Here is a 19,848-nt window from a genome sequence, read left to right as displayed (position 1 = left end):
TTATTGTTTTAGCTTTATATTTCTAAATTTGCCTTTATTAACATATTCCAAGGTGTCAATTGCACCCTCCCAAGACCCCTATTTGTGGGATACACTAGTTTATTGTTTTAGCTTTATATTTCTAAATTTGCCTTTATTGACATATTCCAAGGTGTCAAGTGCAAATTTTAGTTAAGGGTAATTTAGTCAAAATATTTATTTATTTTAGAAGTAAGTATTTCTTTAAGAGTTGCCATAGGCTGAAACGCCAAAGCCACTCAGACCTTATTTGTTTGCACTTAATAGAGGTCTGAATCTTAATCATTCAGATTTCAGACATTAAGTGCATTTGTTTTTAAAGTTTGAATCTTAATTATTCAGATCTTAATCATTAAGTGTGTATGCGCATGTTTTTTTTTACTTCAGAACCACTTAATGGGTCTGAATAGGTTTTTATAATGATTAAAATCTATAACATACACTTAATTTCATTAAGATGCTATCGCATATTCATTATTAACTGCCGCTACTGCCTATCATTCTCAACTACCACCATGCCGCCACCACCACCACCCCTACCACCACCATCACCACCTCTACCACCACCACGCCACCATCATCCTCAATCATAGCTGCCACCATTATCGACCATCACCACCCACTATCCCCACCACTCCGACCACCATCATTCTCACCAACAATTAACACTCATCCACCTCAACTACCATAACTGACCACCCCATCAACAACCACAACCGACACTGCCCATCATTATAACTTACCACTACCCACCCACCACCTTCCTCAGTCACAACTACTACCACCACCCGCCATTATTAACTATCACCGACCACACCATCATCCTCAATCATAATCGACACCACTACCAATCACTACTAGCTACTAGTATGAACCACCATCATCAACCAAAACTACCACCAATCACCGCCTCTAGTCGGCCCATTAGCCATCACCTCCAACAACTATCATATTTTAAAAAACTATATATTTTATTGATCGAATATTAGATTAGTTATTTTATTTGAATTTTATGTTTATTAATTTTTAAATAAAGATAAATTTTATACATTCAGATATTAAAAATCAAACAGTGTTAATTATTTCTATTCAGATCTTAATACACATCTTAATCTTAATACACACCTTAATCTTAATACATATCTTGATATTCGAACGTGTATTCAAATTCACACGCCATAATCTTAAAAAAAAAAAATATATGAGGCCTTGTTACGAATACGAGGAAATATATCTTATCAATTGTCTAACGTAAAAAGGAAAAGCCTCTCTCTTTTCCTAGAAAGACTTTAGGAAGTTCCTATAGACTATTACTATTTGCACGAAATCTTCCGTTTATAAATCCCACACTCCCCCTCACCCCACTCCGCTGCTTTTTTTCTGCTAACTTAAAAGGGGCCATGGATCGGCAAACAGGAAGGCATGACTCGGCGGCGACTCAGTCGGATGCAACGGTTGTGGTATCGGTGCATGACGGTGACACCATTAACAATTGTCATGACCAAAAGGTTCAGTGGTTCACCACATTCCACGCGCTCTCTATATTCTATTATTTTATTTTTATTTATGGGACAATGTGCTTTGTTTTGTTGCAGTCCCTTTTTGTTTGTTTTTGTTACGTAAAATCTTGTGTCTTTTTTTTTTGTATTGGATTCTTTGATTCTACTACAATTTTTTTTGTGTGCATTCAAATTCTTAGCTGACTTGAAGGAAAAACTGATTATATGAACACTTTTATTAGGTCTGGTGTTTGCCATGAATTGGTGTAGTCCTTTTAATCTGGTTAGAGACTTCTATGTCACTGTTGGGATAAGTGTAAGGATAGCATGTGGTCTAGAGAACTCATAATTTGCCTTATATGTTTTAAGTTTTATGCGCTAATATTTATACAATCAGGTCACTTATAAGGTTTACCTAGTAAAAATGGCAAACAACTTATTATCACTAGTTAAAATTCACTGAGACTGTAAAATATTCAGTGCATATAACTTAAACAAATTAGTGAATAAGGTACTCAATGGAATGGTCTAGTGGTTGACGAAGCCGAAATGAAGAAGATACCAAGATTCGAACCCCAGTAGGGGCAAAAACATTGAGTGGTTTTCTTTCAATCTGCCTAAGTCTAGGTGAGTAGAGTTACTTGATAGCTGTAGTACAAATGGGAGGACACAAGTATAGGTGAAATAGTCGAGGTGCAAGCAAACTGGCCAGAAGCACCATTAGAAAAGATTAATTAATAAGATTCATATAACCAAGCACATGTAAATACCTTCCATATTTTTTGATTTACCTTTCTTGGCCTTTTGGCTGAGGTGAGTGTAAAGCTTCTTTTTTAGTGACAGAATATAGCAGGAAATTCCATATTTCAGTTGGCTTGCAAAAGCAAGCATTTTGACACCCCCAGTCAATTGAGAAATGGAAAAACGTTGTTTTTTTGAATTGGCTACATGATTAGAATTTTGAAATATAATAGTCAATTGTGACATCATTTATAGCTATAAAGCGGGGATCTCCCCAGGGACCAGGGTATAAGCTTATTCTTGCTAAGGTCGTGCTATGAAAGATGTCTTTGAACAATCTTTCACGATGTTTATTGGTTGTAGGGGAAATTTCTCATTCTGCTTTCATTAATTGAGGTTGAACTGCAGCACCCTGAATTAGGCTGCTTGGAAGGGTGTATAACTATGAACATTTCATACTGAGATTCTATGCAACTTTATAAAGCTATTATCTTCAAATGATGGAAAGTTTGAATAAAATGTGATGGTATTGAAAAATTTACAGAAATATTATCTTTAAACGTAACATACATTTAAAAAGAGGTATATCTCTGATGATGGAGCTAACCTACCGAGCTTCACCCAATGGTAATATTATGTTATAGAGTGGAGACACTTATTTTATTGGTGAGAGTTGCTGCGGGTTGTATCTCCTTAACTGATGCCTATTATCACTTATCTGATATCTCTCGCAAATTTGACTTCACTCCTTTTGGATGCATTGATTTCAAATCCATGTATACACTAATTTGCATGAATCTTAATGTCCAAGGAATTTTATAATAATTTTCAATATGCCTCGAGTTCTCTCCACCTGGATATTATTCATAACATTTGCTACCCTTTTACATGAATAAGAAAAGGTGGCTTTTCAAATCTCATATTTGAAATCAAATAATCGATCAATTCAAGCAGAGTCTTGAAAAATCCAATTACCTTGAACTCCTTTGATTTCTAGTTTACTAGTTTTGGGAATTTGTCATTACTCTACCACAATTTTACATTCAAAGTTAAGTTGTCTCTTCTAGCATCTATTTTACAGTTGTTTTTGGCTCATTTTCTTTCGCGGAAACTGTATTGGTTTAGGACACTGGGCGATGGGGGAACCTGGTCCTTGCATACAAGACCCTAGGAGTTGTTTTTGGGGGTCTTGTCACATCTCCACTTTATGTATATCCATCAATGCCTTTAAAGTCTCCAACTGAGGATGATTATTTGGGGATCTACAGCATAATGTTTTGGACGCTCAGTCTAATTGGTGTTGTCAAATACGCTACCATAGCTCTCAGAGCTGATGATCAGGGCGAAGGTATTGCCAATCTCTATCTCTCTTTGTACTTTTGCTACTTACGATTGAGGTACTTCGAGGATTAAGAAACTGTTCCTATGAATTCATACCAAAAATTACTAATCTTTTGAGAATGTTGGAGGTGTTAGTGAAGGATGTATATTAAAAAATTTATTGCACTAGTGCTATTTGAATTTTAAGGTAAATGTAAATGAGATCATTCGTATTCTTTTCCTTTTCATTCTGTTTTTGGTTCTCTTTTTCAGAATGTTTCCGATCTTTGTTATCCTACACATTTTAGATATAAGAGATCTTGTTTGGCTGAATAATAGGACTTTATCCTGCAGGGTTTGCTCAATTGGCAAAGGTTGAGGGACTTGTGTCTTAGGTCACAGGTTCGAGACCTATGCCAACCAACTAACTCTGCTTGGGTAGAGGGGCTGACCCATCATCCCTGAGGTTCGAAGGCTGCGATTAGCCCAAAGGGTCAGCTCCAAACAGATTTTTCTGTCATGAAAAAAGAAAAATAGTTGGACTCTTTATCTTATATATTGAACAGTTAATAGCATTGAGTCCCTTCTTAGTCCTCTTTATTTTTCGGTTGAAATTCCTTTTGAAAGTCACTACAGTGTTTCTTCATTTATTCTAGAAATTTCAGTTCTTGAACATGGTCTTTTGCAGGTGGAACATTTGCTCTTTATTCGTTACTCTGCAGGAATATAAATATTGGGATTCTTTCTTCAAAGAGTGCCAGTTTGAGTTCTAGCCATTCCAATGTTAACCAATCAAAAAAGCCAAGTAAGCTGGGTAAATTTTGTGAGAGGAGTTTGATTGCCAGAAGGGTACTGCTTTTCATTGCAATGTTGGGTATGTGTATGCTAATCGGTGATGGCATACTTACACCTGCCATCTCAGGTATATTAGATTGTGTTGTGCCGTCTAGTTTGCTTTCAGCATCTTTTTGAGTTCTCATCAGTTTTCCTCTTTCAGTTTCAGTTTCATTAATTGTCCCTTCTTTCTGTTAGTGTTGTCTGCAATGGATGGCTTAAGAGCACGTTTTCCCTCAGTCGGTAAATGTAAGTATGCAGAATGTAGTATGCTACAAATTATTCATTGTACGAAGAGGCATTTAAGATTTTGAGAATAATTGGGAAGTGGTAGAGGAACAAATTTTGATACTTGTAGTTTCTTGGATTTTTAAGGTATTGTGATTGTTATTAAAGACGACCTTTCACATATTTACATATTGATGTTACTTGAATCCTGATTCTGGTAACTATTTGAAATAACCTGAATCCTCATTCTAGTAGTTATTTGAAGTAATTAAGTGATGATAGAACACTTTAAGGTCAATAAGTCAGATTAACAAAAAGGAGATGCAGACCAGTTGCTGAAAGTTGGAAGTCTTTTTAAACACTAGATCGAACGCGAACCATGTCTGGTGGCCCTATTAATCTAAACATCTCTCTCTCTCTCTCTCTCTCTCTCTCTCTCTCTCTCTCTCTCTCTCTCTCTCTCTTGATATTCACAATTTCTCTGTTTGCTACTTGCAGCGTTGGTTGAAGCTCTTTCAGCAATCGTTCTCATTGTTCTATTCCTCATGCAGAAGTTTGGTACTTCACGAGTGAGTTTCCTGTTCTCTCCTATCATGGGTGCATGGACTCTTACCACTCCTCTCGTTGGGATATACAGTATCCTTAAGCATTATCCTAGCATATTCAAGGCAATATCACCCCATTACATAGTCCACTTCTTCTTAAGAAATGGAAAGCAAGGATGGATATATCTTGGTGGTACTGTCCTCTGCATTACTGGTAAGCCTCATAATTGATGTGGTCTGCATATAAATCCATTTCCTCATGTTTGGTCTGGTTGTTTGGATTTACATGCTTCATCTAGTATGGGCCTTGAAGTATTAGTTTCTTATGATAGGAGTAACTGTGAAAATTGGTTTTTTTTTTTTTTTTTTTTTTTTTTTTTTTTGCTTTAATGATAACTGGATTATGTGCTAACACTGCTAAGTGTGACGTATGACATAAGTAGAGATGAGGCTTGATCCTATCATGCGGTAGCTCCATTTTGACCCAGAGGTCACCATTTGGGTCTTCAAATATCTGTAATTTTTAAACTACATGTCTTGCCTTGTCACATTATTCACCGTTCGTTTCTAGGTTTATCTTTGGAAAAAAGTCATAGATGCTGGTCTTCTTGTTTCCATCTTCTTGGGAAGGTTATAGAGGTGTTTGAATGTAAGCAAGTATATTAGTAAATATCCTCTGTTTAACAGTACAATATTTCATATTTTTCAGGCTCTGAAGCAATGTTTGCTGACCTTGGTCATTTCAACAGGAGTTCAATTCGGGTAAAATTGTTGCTACATCTTGGAATTTCTCTTAGTCTCTTCTTCTTGCTTGATTGCTTTTTATGATTTACGGAACCTCATTTTCTGGCAGATAGCGTTTCTCTTTACTATATATCCATCACTAGTGCTGACATATGCGGGCCAGACAGCATATCTGATCAGAAATCCCAATGACCATTTTGATGGATTTTACAAGTTTATACCATCTGCTGTGTACTGGCCAATTTTTGTTATAGCTACATTAGCTGCAATAGTTGCAAGTCAGTCACTGATTTCAGCCACCTTTTCTGTTATTAAGCAATCAGTTGTGTTGGATTATTTTCCTCGGGTGAAGGTAGTTCACACATCCTCCAGCAAAGAAGGTGAGGTTTACTCACCAGAAGTTAACTACATCCTCATGATTCTCTGTGTTGCAGTCATACTAATTTTTGGAGATGGACAAGACATCGGAAATGCCTTTGGTAAGATTCTCTAAATCCTACTTTTAATATTTCATTCTTGGTGATTATCTTACCTGAATTGATTCCTTTATGGACTCTTCTTCGTGGGAGGTTGGTTGTTACTGTGGCCTGACGTTGACTACTGGCAGTTTCTTCACCTAATTCACTGCTACTTGGTGTTGACTTGTTTATTTTAAGGAGGGACTGGTGTGATGAACTGAGGCTAAACAAACTGTGAACCTGAATTTTCTCATACTATTTGGTTCATTATTTTCAGAAAATTTCTTGTTTAGCATTGTCCAAATAGACATTTCATGAATGAATAGTAATGATAAAGTTCATATATGTAGTGCGAATCAAGTTCAACTTAATTTTCTTATCTTGTTTAGCACTGTTCAAATAAAATTACGTATATGTATTTTATGTTTATTAAGGAAAAAATTGCATTTTTTCTTCAGTTTGAGTGGAGATCTTTTGTCTGATTGGTGTTACTTCACATCCAGCATACAGATACACACCCCTCCATGTGAAATATTCATTTTCATTAGGAGCTTTTTTGATAGTAGTCATGACGAGTGTGCTGCCGAAGACATTAGCAAACCGGGCTTTTCCCCTGATATCATCTACATGTGATATGCATACCCGTAACATGCTTCTATGTTGGCCAATGTGTGCATGTAACAGCAGTGATTAGTGGGAATGCATTTTCTTCTGACTGACAAATAAACTGCAATATGGAGTCATTGTGCTAAAGGAGATCACATGATTTATTGTCCTTGCAACTGTTAAACTCTTTTCTATCGTCAGTGTAGTAAATATTGCTTTAACTACTTAAAATTGATTCTCTAACAGGTGTCGTTGTTAGCATGGTTATGCTTATAACCACTATATTGCTGTCATTGGTTATGATCATTATTTGGAGAACTCCACTTGCTTTGGTGGCGCTCTACTTCATTGTGTTTTTTGTGATGGAAAGTGTATATGTTAGTGCAATCTTCACAAAAATTCCAGAAGGTGGTTGGATTCCTTTTGCCATCTCTCTCATCCTTGCTTTCATTATGTTTGGCTGGTTCTATGGTAGGCAGAGAAAACTCGAGTATGAATTAACACACAAAATAGACTCGGAGAGATTAAGGACAATGCTAATGGATCCAGGTCTTCAGAGAGTTCCCGGACTCTGCTTCTTCTATACAAATATCCAAGATGGTTTAACACCAATTTTAGGTCATTACATAAAGAACATGAGATCTCTTCACAAAGTTACTGTATTTACAACTCTTAGGTACTTGCTGGTTCCCAAAGTAGCAGCAGGTGAAAGGATAGTTGTGAGCAAGTTAGGTCTCAAAGGGGTTTATAGATGTGTGATTCGGTATGGTTATGCGGATAAGCTTAGTCTTGAAGGGGATGATTTAGTTAATCAAGTTGTTGAAAGTTTACGGGCTCATCTGCTTCAGCGCTCCAACCATAATTCGACGGAGGAAGAAGACGAAATTTCCGAGTTGGAAGAGGCAAAGCTTGCTGGGGTGGTCCATATTCGTGGAAAGACGAGGTTTTATATTGGTAAGCATTGTGGCTGGTTTGATAGAACAATGCTTGTTTTCTATGAAGTTTTGCACAGCAATTGCAGATCTGCACTTCCTGCTTTGGGTGTGCCATTACCTCAACGTATCGAGGTTGGTATGCTTTATGAGGCTTGACTACAAGGCACTGAAAAAGTTCCAAGAAGGTTGATCACAAACCATAGCAGGTAAGATCAATATTGGTCTAATCTAGTTTCAATACATATATGTTTTCATTTTTCAAAAGTTATAAGATGTATATTTTAGTGGGGTAGGGAATCCGCATGTGTGAATGAGGCATGTTGTAGTTGATATATATATACTGATGTAGTAGCGTAGAAAGCAATTGACAAAAGCTATGGAGGAAGAGAAGTTCAATAGAGAAGCTGAAAGTATTGTTTAGTGTGAAACTCGGTGGACATTTTTTCTTATTTTTGGTTTGGGGCTTGACTGAATCAAGATTGCGGGAACGGCTCATATTAGGGGGTAAAGCGCTCCTTAACAAAAGTGATTTGAGTTCGAGAACTTTGGTATAGGATGAAGGAATGGTTACTACTCCACCACACCCCTTGTTGGTAATTTGGTGGACATTTCTCTATACTCTATAGAAGCAGGAAACAAATATTATACTCTGTATTTTTTTTTTAAAACTTGAACTGAACCTCCATCATTGAGTTGAGACTACAGCAATTTGTTCTGTTCCACCCAAAATTACAAAACAGGGTGAGATTTGCTCAAAATATTTTTCTCTGTTAAAATGAAAGAGTAATGCAATCCATGGTTTTGATCAAGGACTATCTTTAAAAAATTCTGGAAGCTGATAGTTGATCTGAACTCGAAAAAATTGTTCGCACCAAAAATTTATGTTACTTTATCACTTCCTAACATGTACAAAAATATCTCTTTTCTGACTATTCCTTGACATATTATCAGTATGTGAAACGGTATGGTCAGTATAAACATTCTAACACAATTGATCATTGTCTGAAAGCCTGAAACAGCTTGGTCAGTAGCAGTACTACACTCATAAGCTACCAGCTATAGTATTGCTTGATACTTTGTGTATGTGTCCGGTATTTTTATATAGTGAGAAATTGACTACAGGACAGTCATTAGGAAGTACCATTAGTCGTGGAAATGTTGCATCACCATATGCATCTGTAGAATCTGACATTACAGCTTCTAGAATCATTGATCATTCAACAACTTTCTTTTAAATTGTTGGATCCCCGGTTTTGGATTTTCATTTCTTTTAAGTCAAAAAGTGTTGGATCAAAAGTCTCGTCTTTGTACCCGTCCGTTGATTTTTAGCGCAAGTACATAATGCATTAACAATAATGGGGGAGGTGGTTTTAGTTAGTTAAGTATAAATTGTGGTTTGAGTCCTCTCAGGGAAGAGACGCATTTTTTTGGAGGGAGGGGGGGGGGGGGAAGGATAGGAGGATAGGGCTTATCTTAATTTCTTCTAAGATTACGTTACTCACAGAAAATCATTTACAGGAATTGATGAAAAAGAGGCTTGAATTACAGGAATCTGATACCTCGCTTTCTTGATATTAGAAGTTCGTTATGTAGGAAGAAATATATATGCTTATTGGCACATGGTATAAACATCTCCCTTTAGTCTTGAACTCCTGGACCTAGTGGCGGATCCAAGAATATATACTAGAGGATTCAAGAAAAAATACGAAGATATGTCACACCGAGGATTTGAACCGATGACCTAAAACATAGTTGAACTACCTTCCACCTGCTAAGCAGTTGGGATAACATTGTGCTTAGCAAGTTGATTGCTTGTAGTAGCTATTTTATATCTGGTAACCTAAAAATATTTATACGCATAAATGCGACTCAACTCTTGACTTTCTCAAGAGATTAGGCAAAGAACCAAACACATCGAATACGTTGTGTTTAATGGTCTCAACGGTTAAATTTTTATGCACTGAATGTGTAAAGAAATTTTACTTTATTATATTACCTAAAAGATAACTATATTTAATCATTCATAATAGTTAGGTAAGATAAATAATTAACCTGAATAATATGGTAGGTTACCTATCACAATATATTAAAATATACAGTGATAGTGTAATCCTGAATTATAACGGCACACATACTATACTTAAACACAGGAAAGCATAGTCAAGTGTGATGTACCCAGTGGAATGGTAGAAGTGCGCGCAAGGACACTACTTGTCATAGAAAACAGTGTGAAACCTACAATGCATAGACACCTTATTCATTTGGAACTATCACATAAAACAAAATAGAAATCAAACCTCTTTATAACAGCCTCATTTGTTCCAGATTGTTTGGCTGCTATAGCGAACATATATTATAACATTTCATAAAAATAAGGACATAAAAGTTTCAAAATACATATAAACTAATACAAGGTTCCGCATTTGGAAATGGTCCCTCAAAATAAGCTTTATTTCCCTGCATATATGCAAGATAAAAAGTAGAAGTCATCATCTTAATTTCAAGGAGGTATCAACAAAGAAGTAATAATTAATGTGAAGAATCGAAGAATTTTTTTAGAGAGATGTCAATCTTACTGCGACTGTTATGGATGTAGACCTTGAGGGAATTATTTCCCATGTCTTCTTGTTCTTGTTCAATATTTCTTGCAGAATCCTCAGCTAGACTGCTGCAATTGTGTAACTCAATTGACTCCAACGTACAAAATTCCCCAAAATTTGTTGGAATTTCTTTCAGGTAGTTGCAATTCTTCAGAACAAGGCGTCTTAGATTTGGGAAGCTATCACTGCTAGCTTCCCAACGCTCAAGATGTATGCCTTTAAATAACAACTTCAAGCTTTGGAACTTGTCTTCATCGCTCAATCTCCATACTTGATCACCAGTGACTACAGCAACTTTAAGTTTGAGCTCTTCCAGATTTGGCAACATGACAAGAATTGATATATCGTCCCAATGAAACCAAAAGCAGTGAGTTAAAGTCAACCTCTTAAGCGATGTTGGGAAAACGAAACTCTTGATGGAGTAGCAAACAAGTCCATTGGCACACTTTAATTCTTCGAGTTTTGTCAAGCTAGACATATCAATGAGGCGATTGGCTGAAGTTTTTACGCGAATAATCAATTCTTTAGATTGGGAGTCGCAGAAAAGACTTCATTTGTACAACAGGAAGAAAAAGAGTTCAGAAAGTTCCTCTAGATTTGGCATCCCTATCATAAGTTGCTTGTTTATAATGCTTTCTCTTCTAGGATGGTAAATAAATGGGGCCTCCGAGATGTATATGCCTCAAGTTCTTCATCATCCATACATTCCCCGGTAAAGTTGTTTTACAATATATGCCCCTATGAGTAATTAGAGTTTGCAAATTTTGAAGCTCTGAGATTGATGCAGGAATATTGCCATAATATCGAACTTGGAGATATCTCAAATGAAATAACTTTGTGATCACCAGCAGAAAATTAGGTGAGTAGAAGCCTACATCTTATGGAATATGGCCAATACCCCAAGAAGGTTGAAACGGGAGAAAAAATCATGTATTACATGACGATGACGATGTTAGATAGGCAATATCCAGAGAATCTTAATAGGGGTTTCATAATTTCGAGCCAATCGTGAAAATAAGTAGACAAATGTGGAAACAGTAATAGCCTACAACACTTATCAACTGAATAATATTGGGTTTGAAAATTGAAGCGTCGAACATTATGCTTTTGTGTTGGAGGAGTATGGCAAGTTCTTTCAACATGCATAAACTTTGTCGTTTTAGCTTCTATCAAACAGAATTCACGTAGTAGATCGCGTATTACACATGTTTTTATCTCACCATTGAATCTCCTTTTTCTAGCCATTATCAAGTTCCTTTTGATAAGATCCTCCAAATAATCTTCTGCCACTTCCTCCAAGCTTTTACGACTTCTAGACGTCCTTATTAAACCTGTTGAAGTTTGGCAAAATGCTAAAGTCCCACATTGGTTGGGAGTTAAGTTTCGAGGGGATTTTTCCCCTATAAAAGAAGGCCTAATGTTTAGGATTGAGACACACCTCTCATTTGCCTTCTCATCTGTTTAAGGCATTTGTATCTTCTCTCTTTAGTATTATTTCACTTGTATTTTTGGAGTGGAATAAAATATTGGTTGTGTCCGAGGAGTAGGCAAAATTAGCCGAACCTCGTAAATTCTGGTGTTTCCTTTATTGTTGTTTTATTGTCTTATTTATTATTTGGTGGCTGTCATAATTTTTGGTATAGTAGTTGTGACTTATTCACACTATATACATTTGGCTTCCGCAACAATTGGTATCAGAGCCAAGGTACTGTCTAAGTATGCTCTGTGGTTGCAGCATAGTCTGATCTTCCACATCAGAAAAGATTTATCTTGGTAACTGAGTCAAGGTTCTGTCTGAGTATGCTCTGTAGTTGCAGCTTAGTCTGATCTTCTACATCAGAAAGGAAATAATCTTGATTTGTGTCGTCAGCTATTAAATAATATTTGTGTCAAATATGGGAGACAATAAACAAGAAGAATCTACGTCAAGTGTCAACAATACGTCATCATTGGCATCTTCGCTTATGACAAGAATTGTGTCAAATGCGAAATTTGCGGTAGAAATTTTTGACGGGTCTGGACATTTTGGGATGTGGCAAGGCGAGGTTCTAGATGTCCTTTTTCAACAAGGGCTAGATCTGGCCATTGAAGAAAAGAAACCAGATGTTATTGGAGAAGAAGATTGGAGAATTATCAACCGTGTTGCTTGCGGTACCATTCGATCCTACATTGCTAAAGAGCAGAAATATCCATACACAAAGGAAACTTCTGCAAGTAAATTATGGAAAGCACTGGAGGATAAATTTTTGAAGAAAAACAGTCAAAATAAATTGTACATGAAGAAGAGACTGTTTCACTTCACCTATGTTCCTGGTACCACGATGAATGAACATATCACCAGTTTCAATAAGTTGGTCACAGATTTGCAAAATATGGATACAACTTATGATGATGGTGACTTGGCCTTAATGTTGTTGGCGTCACTTCCTGATGAGTACGAGCACCTTGAAACTACTCTACTCCATGGAAATGACGAAATTTCTCTCAGAGAAGTTTGTTCAGCTTTGTACAGCTATGAACAAAGAAAGCGAGAAAAACAGAAGGGCGGAGAAGGAGAAGCACTGTTTGTGAGGGGTCGTCCTCAAAATCAAACGAGGACAAAGAAGGGAAGATCCAAGTCAAGATCCAGACCCAGCAAAGATGAATGTGCCTTTTGTCGAGAAAAAGGGCACTGGAAGAAAGACTGTCCGAAGTTGAAGAATAAGGCCAAACATAACAATGGAAAGGCTATTATGGATTCAAATGTAGCTGATTGTGATGATTCAGACTTCTCATTAGTTACAACAGAGTCATCAACATCATCAGACATATGGTTGATGGACTCGGCTTGTAGCTATCATATGTGTCCCAACAGGGACTGGTTCGTGGAATTTCAAGAAGGAGAATATGGAGTCATCCACACAGCGGATAACAGCCCTCTTACCTCATATGGCATTGGTTCAATACGATTAAGGAACCATGATGGAATGATCAGAACATTGATAGATGTTCGATATGTACCGAATTTGAAGAAGAATCTCATCTCTGTGGGAGCCCTAGAATCAAAAGGGTTCAAAATCATTGCAGAAAATGGAGTGATGAGAGTATGCTCCGGTGCACTAGTGGTAATGAAGGCTAATCGGAAGAATAATAATATGTACCGCTATCGTGGCAGTACAGTTATTGGGACAGCGACAGTAACATCCAGTGACGACAAAGAGGCAGAAGCAACCAAGCTATGGCACATGCGCTTGGGACATGCTGGAGGAAAATCCTTGAAAACTCTATCAGATCAAGGATTGTTAAAAGGAGTAAAGGCTTGCAACTTGGAGTTTTGTGAGCATTGTGTTAAAGGGAAACAGACAAGGGTTAAATTTGGTACAGCGATCCATAATACTAAAGGCATTTTGGATTATGTACACTCTGATGTTTGGGGTCCTTCCAAAACACCTTCATTGGGTGGGAAGCACTATTTTGTAACCTTTGTTGATGATTTTTCCCGAAGAGTATGGGTGTATACAATGAAGAGCAAAGATGAAGTGTTGGGAATTTTTTTCAAATGGAAGATGATGGTGGAGAATCAGACAGGCAGGAGAATCAAGTGTATTCGCACAGACAATGGAGGTGAATACAAAAATGATCATTTCAATAAGGTCTGTGAAAATGATGGCATCATCCGACACTTCACTGTTAGACATACACCACAACAGAATGGAGTGGCAGAACGTATGAACCGGACCTTGCTGGAGAAGGTACGGTGTATGTTGTCCAATGCTGGCTTGGGCAAAGAATTTTGGGCTGAGGCAATTACATATGCATGCCACCTCATTAATCGTCTACCATCTGCTGCTATTGATGGCAAAACACCATTTGAAAAATGGTACGGAAAACCTGCTGTAGATTATAACTCTTTGCACGTGTTTGGCTCAACTGCATATTATCATGTGACGGAGTCAAAATTGGATCCAAGGGCAAAGAAGGCTATTTTTATGGGAATTACTTCTGGAGTCAAAGGATATCGCTTATGGTGTCCTATGACAAAGAAAGTAATGTTCAGCAGAGATGTTACCTTTGATGAATTTGCTATGGTAAATAAGGTAACAGAAGATACCAAACAAAATGAAGGTGCTTCTAAGCAGGTGGAGTTTGAGGGAAAATTTATTTTTCCTACACAAGAAGCAGAGGAGGAAACAAATGAAGATTACCCTCTGGAAGGAGAGCCAGTAGAGGAGATTCCAACTCAGGAATCTCAACAACAACTTGAATCAATAGCAACCAGCAGGCTAAAAAGAACAATAACGAAACTTGTTCGTCTCATAGAGACGGTTGCTTGTGCAACCTTAATTGTAGCTGATGATGTTCCTACTACTTACAAAGACGCTGTCCAAAGTTCAGAAGAAGATAAGTGGAGGATTGCCATGAATGATGAAATACAGTCCCTTCATCAGAATCATACATGGAGATTGGCCAATCTCCCGAAGGGAAAGAAAGCAATTGGGTGCAAATGGGTATTTGCAAAGAAAGAAGGATTTCCTAACCAATTAGATGTTCGCTACAAAGCAAGATTGGTGGCCAAAGGATATGCTCAAAAGGAGGGAATTGATTACAATGAAGTGTTTTCTCCAGTTGTAAAACATTCCTCCATTAGAATTATGTTGGCTTTGGTAGCACAATTGGATTTGGAACTAGTTCAGATGGATGTAAAAACTGCGTTTTTACATGGAAACTTGGAGGAGGAAATCTACATGACTCAGCCAGAAGGATTCAAAGTTGCTGGAAAAGAAAATATGGTGTGCAAACTTGAAAAATCGTTGTACGGATTGAAACAATCTTCTAGACAATGGTACAAGCGATTTGACGAGTTTATGTTGCGGCAAGGGTACAAGAGAAGCAAATACGATCATTGTGTGTATTTGCACAAGCTTAAAGATGGTTCCTTTGTATATCTTCTCCTATATGTTGATGATATGTTGATAGCTTCCAAGAATTTGGAAGAAATTGATAAGTTGAAGATTCAACTGAAGAAGGAGTTCGAGATGAAGGATTTGGGTGAGGCAAAGAAAATTCTTGGCATGGAGATAATTAGAGATAGACGTTCAAAGAAACTCTGTTTATCTCAAAAGGAATATTTGAAGAGAGTACTTCAACGTTTTGGCATAGATGACAAGACTAAGCCAGTTAGTACTCCACTTGCTTCCCATTTTAAGCTAAGTACTACTATGTCGCCAATGGATGAAGCTGAACGAGAGTATATGTCAAAGGTACCATACGCAAATGTTGTTGGTAGCTTGATGTATGCAATGGTTTGCACAAGGCCTGACATTTCACAAGCTGTTGGAGTTATTAGCAGATATATGCACAATCCAGGGAAGGAGCATTGGCAAGCTGTGAAGTGGATTCTACGGTATATTCATAATACTGTAGATGTCGGGTTAGTTTTTGAGCAGGAAGACAATCAGTCTGTAGTTGGATATTGTGACTCAGATTTTGCGGGTGATATGGACAAACGAAGATCAACTACTGGTTATGTGTTTACTTTTGCAAAGGCACCAGTTAGTTGGAAGTCTACTTTGCAGTCAACAGTTGCTTTGTCTACAACAGAGGCAGAGTACATGGCTATTACAGATGTTGTGAAAGAGGCAATTTGGCTTCAAGGATTGCTAAAGGAGCTTGGTGTTGAACAAAAAGGTATCACAATTTTTTGTGATAGTCAAAGTGCTATTCAATTAGCGAAGAACCAAGTTTATCATGCAAGGACGAAGCACATTGATGTTCGGTATCATTTCGTACGAGAAATCATAGAAGAAGGTGGAGTCACGGTGAAGAAAATTCATACTACAGAGAATCCTGCTGATATGCTGACAAAGGTGGTGACTGCGGTCAAGTTTCAACATTGTTTGGATTTGATCAACATTGTTGAACACTGAAGATTGAAGATGAAGACACAACCAAAATTTGTTATTGAGAGAGAATTGAAAATGTGGAATTTTGCCAAGGTGGAGATTTGTTGAAGTTTGGCAAAATGCCAAAGTCCCACATTGGTTGGGAGTTAAGTTTGGAGGGGATTTTTCCCCTATAAAAGAAGGCCTAATGTTTAGGATTGAGACACACCTCTCATTTGCCTTCTCATCTGTTTAAGGCATTTGTATCTTCTCTCTTTAGTATTATTTCACTTGTATTTTTGGAGTGGAATAAAATATTGGTTGTGTCCGAGGAGTAGGCAAAATTAGCCGAACCTCGTAAATTCTGGTGTTTCCTTTATTGTTGTTTTATTGTCTTATTTATTATTTGGTGGCTGTCATAATTTTTGGTATAGTAGTTGTGACTTATTCACACTATATACATTTGGCTTCCGCAACAAAACCTTCCGCAATCCATAATTGGATCAGTCTTCGAGATGCAACCTGAAAATCTTCTGGAAATCTACCCATAAAAAGAAAGCAAGGTTTGAGGTGAATAGGCAAGTGGTGGTACGTAACTCAAACCGAGCACTCCTAAGCATTTATCTGGATGATTAGCAACGATTTCACCTAATGTTTTGGCAACATCCTTCCAACTTTCTAATGTTCTGGTCATTTTACAGAGATGTCCTCCAATCACTGAAATTGTTAAGGGTAGTCCTTGACATTTTTCTACTATTTTCTTTCCAATTTCTTCCAACTCAGGAGGATGATCATGTTTTTGTCCAAATACCTTATCACGAAGTAACTTCCAACCATTTTCTACATTCAAGAGGTTCATCTCATGAGGGCTACTAGTATTTGCATACATCGCTACCTTAGTTTCCCTAGTAGTCAATAAGATTCGGCTCCTATTGTGGCAATTAGGAAATATTCCTCTTATACTATCCCAAACATCGATACTCCAAATATCATCAACAACAACAAGGTATCTTCGACCCTTTAGGTTGTTCTGTACCAAGTCGGCTAACTCACTATCCTCCTTAAGATAATCATTTTCATTTATAATATTTGTTTGCTTTGAAATGCAATGTAACACTTCTAATAACACACTTCTACATCGAAATTCCTGAGATATTGTAACCCAAGCAAGAATGTCAAAATGATACCTGATTGGGAGATGATCATATTCTTCTTCCCTGTGCATTAGCTCCCCCCATCGTAGATGGTTCAGCCACGCCCGGTGCCATATAAGCTTTTGTAGCCAGTGTTGTTTTGCCGATACCACCCATACCGGATATTGTGACAATGTCCAAATCTGACGGTGGTCCTGTCAATCTTTTAACAATGATCTCCAAGTCATCATCGAGTCCCTGCACGATATCATTTTCCAAATTCGACAGAATTGGATTACTTGAAGAAGAAGTTCCAATCAAGGAATCCTCAGATAGTTCAAGAATTTGATCATTATCAACATCATGAGTACAACAACAACAACAACAACAACAACAACCCAGTATAATTCCACTTAGTGGAGTCTGGAGAGGGTAGTGTGTATGCAGACCTTACTCCTACCCTGCAGGCTGTTTCCAAATAGACCCCCGGCATCCTTCCCTCCAAGAACTTCCCACCTATCAACATCATGAGTACTTGTACTAAAATCAGAAACAATTTCCATAATTCTTTCTTTGTTGTATCCATTTTTTCAACATTTGGTAGCAAATCCTGGTGTTGTAAAATTCCAAATGTCCAGCTTAAGATGATTTGATAAATCTTCACCTCAACAGCATCTTCTGCATAACTAGCAGCAACTCTTATTTTTTCCTCCAAAGATTTGATTTTTTCAGGGTCAAACCTGCTCTTGCTAAGTTTAAGGACATTGAGAATATATTCAGCAGTAGCACGAAGAGATTCGAGCGTATTAGCAATTTGATCACGAAAGAGTTCTGGGTTTCGTTGCTCAAGACTTTGAAGAAGAGAAATTACAGCAGCACAAGCCATCAATTCAAGAATCAGATTGTGGAAATGATAGCAAGAAGAGAAAGACTTGGAATATATTTGCCAGGTTAATAGGGAGAGGAAGGAACAAAATAATTGGAGTAGAGAGGATTTAATAAAAGATATCAAGTACGCATTTTTTTTGTGGGATTAGAGAAAAGAAAATAAGGAGATATAGCACAAAAAATTTCACTTGAAAAACCCGTCACAACTAAGAAAAAGTAATAAACTGAAAATATCAAACTCATATAAATATGGATAGAGAAATTTAAAGGTAACACTCGAGTATCACAAAGTTTTCGAACACTTTTTGTAATATCCCAATATAAATATTTATATCCAGTAGGCGCAAAATTGCATATAATTTATATATTTTTTGTGTATAATATATAGAAATGTTTATATATACCAAAAAAATAAAAAATTATACTTTTTAGGCTATTATTTTATGAGCGGCTATACAGTGTCATTTTTAATTTTTAATCCCAGAACTTGTTGTATAAGACACTGCCATGTTTGTGTTTATCAATAAACTAGTCTTAGGATACGCGCGTTGCACGTGTACCCCATATTAATGAAGACAAATATTTAATAAATATTATAAATAAATATGGTTGAGATATAAATTAAAATGAAAGGAAAAAAGTGTAAATTTCCAAAAAAAAAATAAAAAATTATGAATGTTGATGATATTGCATCCCTCATAGTATAAGTATTGCTTTTTCATGAAATCATAAACTCATATTTATGGGTTATCTTTGTTGCTTAACGGTAGTTGTGTGTGAAGGTTGCAACATAAATTTCTAATACTTTTTTGGTAAGAAGTTTATTTGTTTTTCCTTACTGCATTTTCTGAATGAATTATCGTTACGTTACCTCGTTCAATTAATGAACGATACATACAAGATACATTTTTTATTGATTTTGAAATTCTACTTTTTCTATCCTAATTTATGTGTCATATTTATTTTTCTAGTTGTCCCAAAAAAGAATGTCATACTTTCTTATTTAGAAATAATTTAACCTTAAATCTTTTAATATATATATGCCTTGTTTTAAACCGCATGTTTCGTAATGTCCTACAAAATAACATGAAAGGTATTATAATTATGTTACATAACAATAACATGAAAGGTAGTATAATTATGTTACATAACTCAAATAAATAAATAAAAATATACAAAATAAAATTAGAAGTAATTTTAAAACCCTCAATATAAGGACTTCTGATATTGTTCAACTAAAAAAAGGTTTTAAAGAAATATGCAGGAAATTATACTTAAAACTATCTTAAATTTCTTATAAATTAAAGCACGACCTACTGCTATTAATCTCAATAAATTTGAATATCTTGTCTATGTTTTCTTATCGAATTTTATAATTGGGTTTATGATTTTTTTTAAGTATATATTGCGATATTCAAATATAAACTTAAGCTACATA

At 36.5% G+C, this 19,848-nt stretch overlaps 3 protein-coding genes across 5 annotated transcripts; 1 reads left to right on the top strand and 2 right to left on the bottom strand.

Annotated features, from left to right (window-relative positions):
• The first annotated feature begins 1,271 nt into the window (after positions 1 to 1,271).
• On the top strand, positions 1,272 to 10,802 carry LOC107785258 (putative potassium transporter 17). Of its 3 annotated transcripts, none has more exons than XR_001647837.2 (9): positions 1,274 to 1,526; positions 3,384 to 3,606; positions 4,267 to 4,500; positions 4,611 to 4,661; positions 5,139 to 5,399; positions 5,895 to 5,947; positions 6,039 to 6,408; positions 7,240 to 8,134; positions 10,665 to 10,802. XR_001647837.2 is itself a non-coding variant. In XM_016606519.2 (8 exons), exons 1-8 carry the CDS (start codon positions 1,419 to 1,421, stop codon positions 8,082 to 8,084), a joined length of 2,145 nt encoding a protein of 714 aa, XP_016462005.2. In that variant the 5' UTR covers positions 1,272 to 1,418; the 3' UTR covers positions 8,085 to 8,686. The 3 variants fall into 3 exon arrangements, 1 of the variants encoding a protein (XP_016462005.2); XR_001647838.2 differs by lacking the exon at positions 10,665 to 10,802 and adding an exon at positions 8,278 to 8,326; XM_016606519.2 differs by lacking the exon at positions 10,665 to 10,802 and having other exon boundaries at positions 1,272 to 1,526; positions 7,240 to 8,686.
• LOC107785259 (putative late blight resistance protein homolog R1A-3) lies at positions 10,300 to 11,328 on the bottom strand. The gene is made up of 2 exons (XM_016606521.2): positions 10,505 to 11,328; positions 10,300 to 10,385 (listed from the first exon to the last, which is right to left on the bottom strand). Exons 1-2 carry the CDS (start codon positions 11,004 to 11,006, stop codon positions 10,378 to 10,380), a joined length of 510 nt encoding a protein of 169 aa, XP_016462007.1. The 5' UTR covers positions 11,007 to 11,328; the 3' UTR covers positions 10,300 to 10,377.
• A 133-nt stretch (positions 11,329 to 11,461) lies between these two features.
• Positions 11,462 to 17,278, bottom strand: LOC142170451 (toMV resistant protein Tm-2 netted virescent-like). Its single transcript, XM_075232365.1, has 3 exons — positions 17,089 to 17,278; positions 16,858 to 16,985; positions 11,462 to 11,971 (listed from the first exon to the last, which is right to left on the bottom strand). The coding sequence occupies exons 1-3, from the start codon at positions 17,276 to 17,278 to the stop codon at positions 11,462 to 11,464; spliced, it is 828 nt and encodes a 275-aa protein (XP_075088466.1).
• Positions 17,279 to 19,848: the final 2,570 nt, after the last annotated feature.

Source organism: Nicotiana tabacum, chromosome 16 (assembly GCF_000715075.1).
Source record: "Nicotiana tabacum cultivar K326 chromosome 16, ASM71507v2, whole genome shotgun sequence".
Lineage (NCBI taxonomy): Eukaryota > Viridiplantae > Streptophyta > Magnoliopsida > Solanales > Solanaceae > Nicotiana > Nicotiana tabacum.
Note: the sequence above shows the minus strand (reverse complement) of the source record. Positions and strands in the feature narration are given on the sequence as shown.

Coding starts and splice junctions, on each gene's coding strand:
- LOC107785258 (XM_016606519.2), top strand. CDS start 1,419: ATGGATCGGCAAACAGGAAGGCATGACTCGGCGGCGACTCAGTCGGAT. Junction 5,400..5,894: donor TACTGTCCTCTGCATTACTG/GTAAGCCTCATA, acceptor CATATTTTTCAG/GCTCTGAAGCAATGTTTGCT. Junction 5,948..6,038: donor TCAACAGGAGTTCAATTCGG/GTAAAATTGTTG, acceptor ATTTTCTGGCAG/ATAGCGTTTCTCTTTACTAT.
- LOC107785259 (XM_016606521.2), bottom strand. CDS start 11,006: ATGTCTAGCTTGACAAAACTCGAAGAATTAAAGTGTGCCAATGGACTT.
- LOC142170451 (XM_075232365.1), bottom strand. CDS start 17,278: ATGTATGCAAATACTAGTAGCCCTCATGAGATGAACCTCTTGAATGTA. Junction 16,986..17,088: donor AGTGATTGGAGGACATCTCT/GTAAAATGACCA, acceptor GCTCGGTTTGAG/TTACGTACCACCACTTGCCT. Junction 11,972..16,857: donor CGGAAGGTTTTGTTGCGGAA/GCCAAATGTATA, acceptor GAGAAGGCAAAT/GAGAGGTGTGTCTCAATCCT.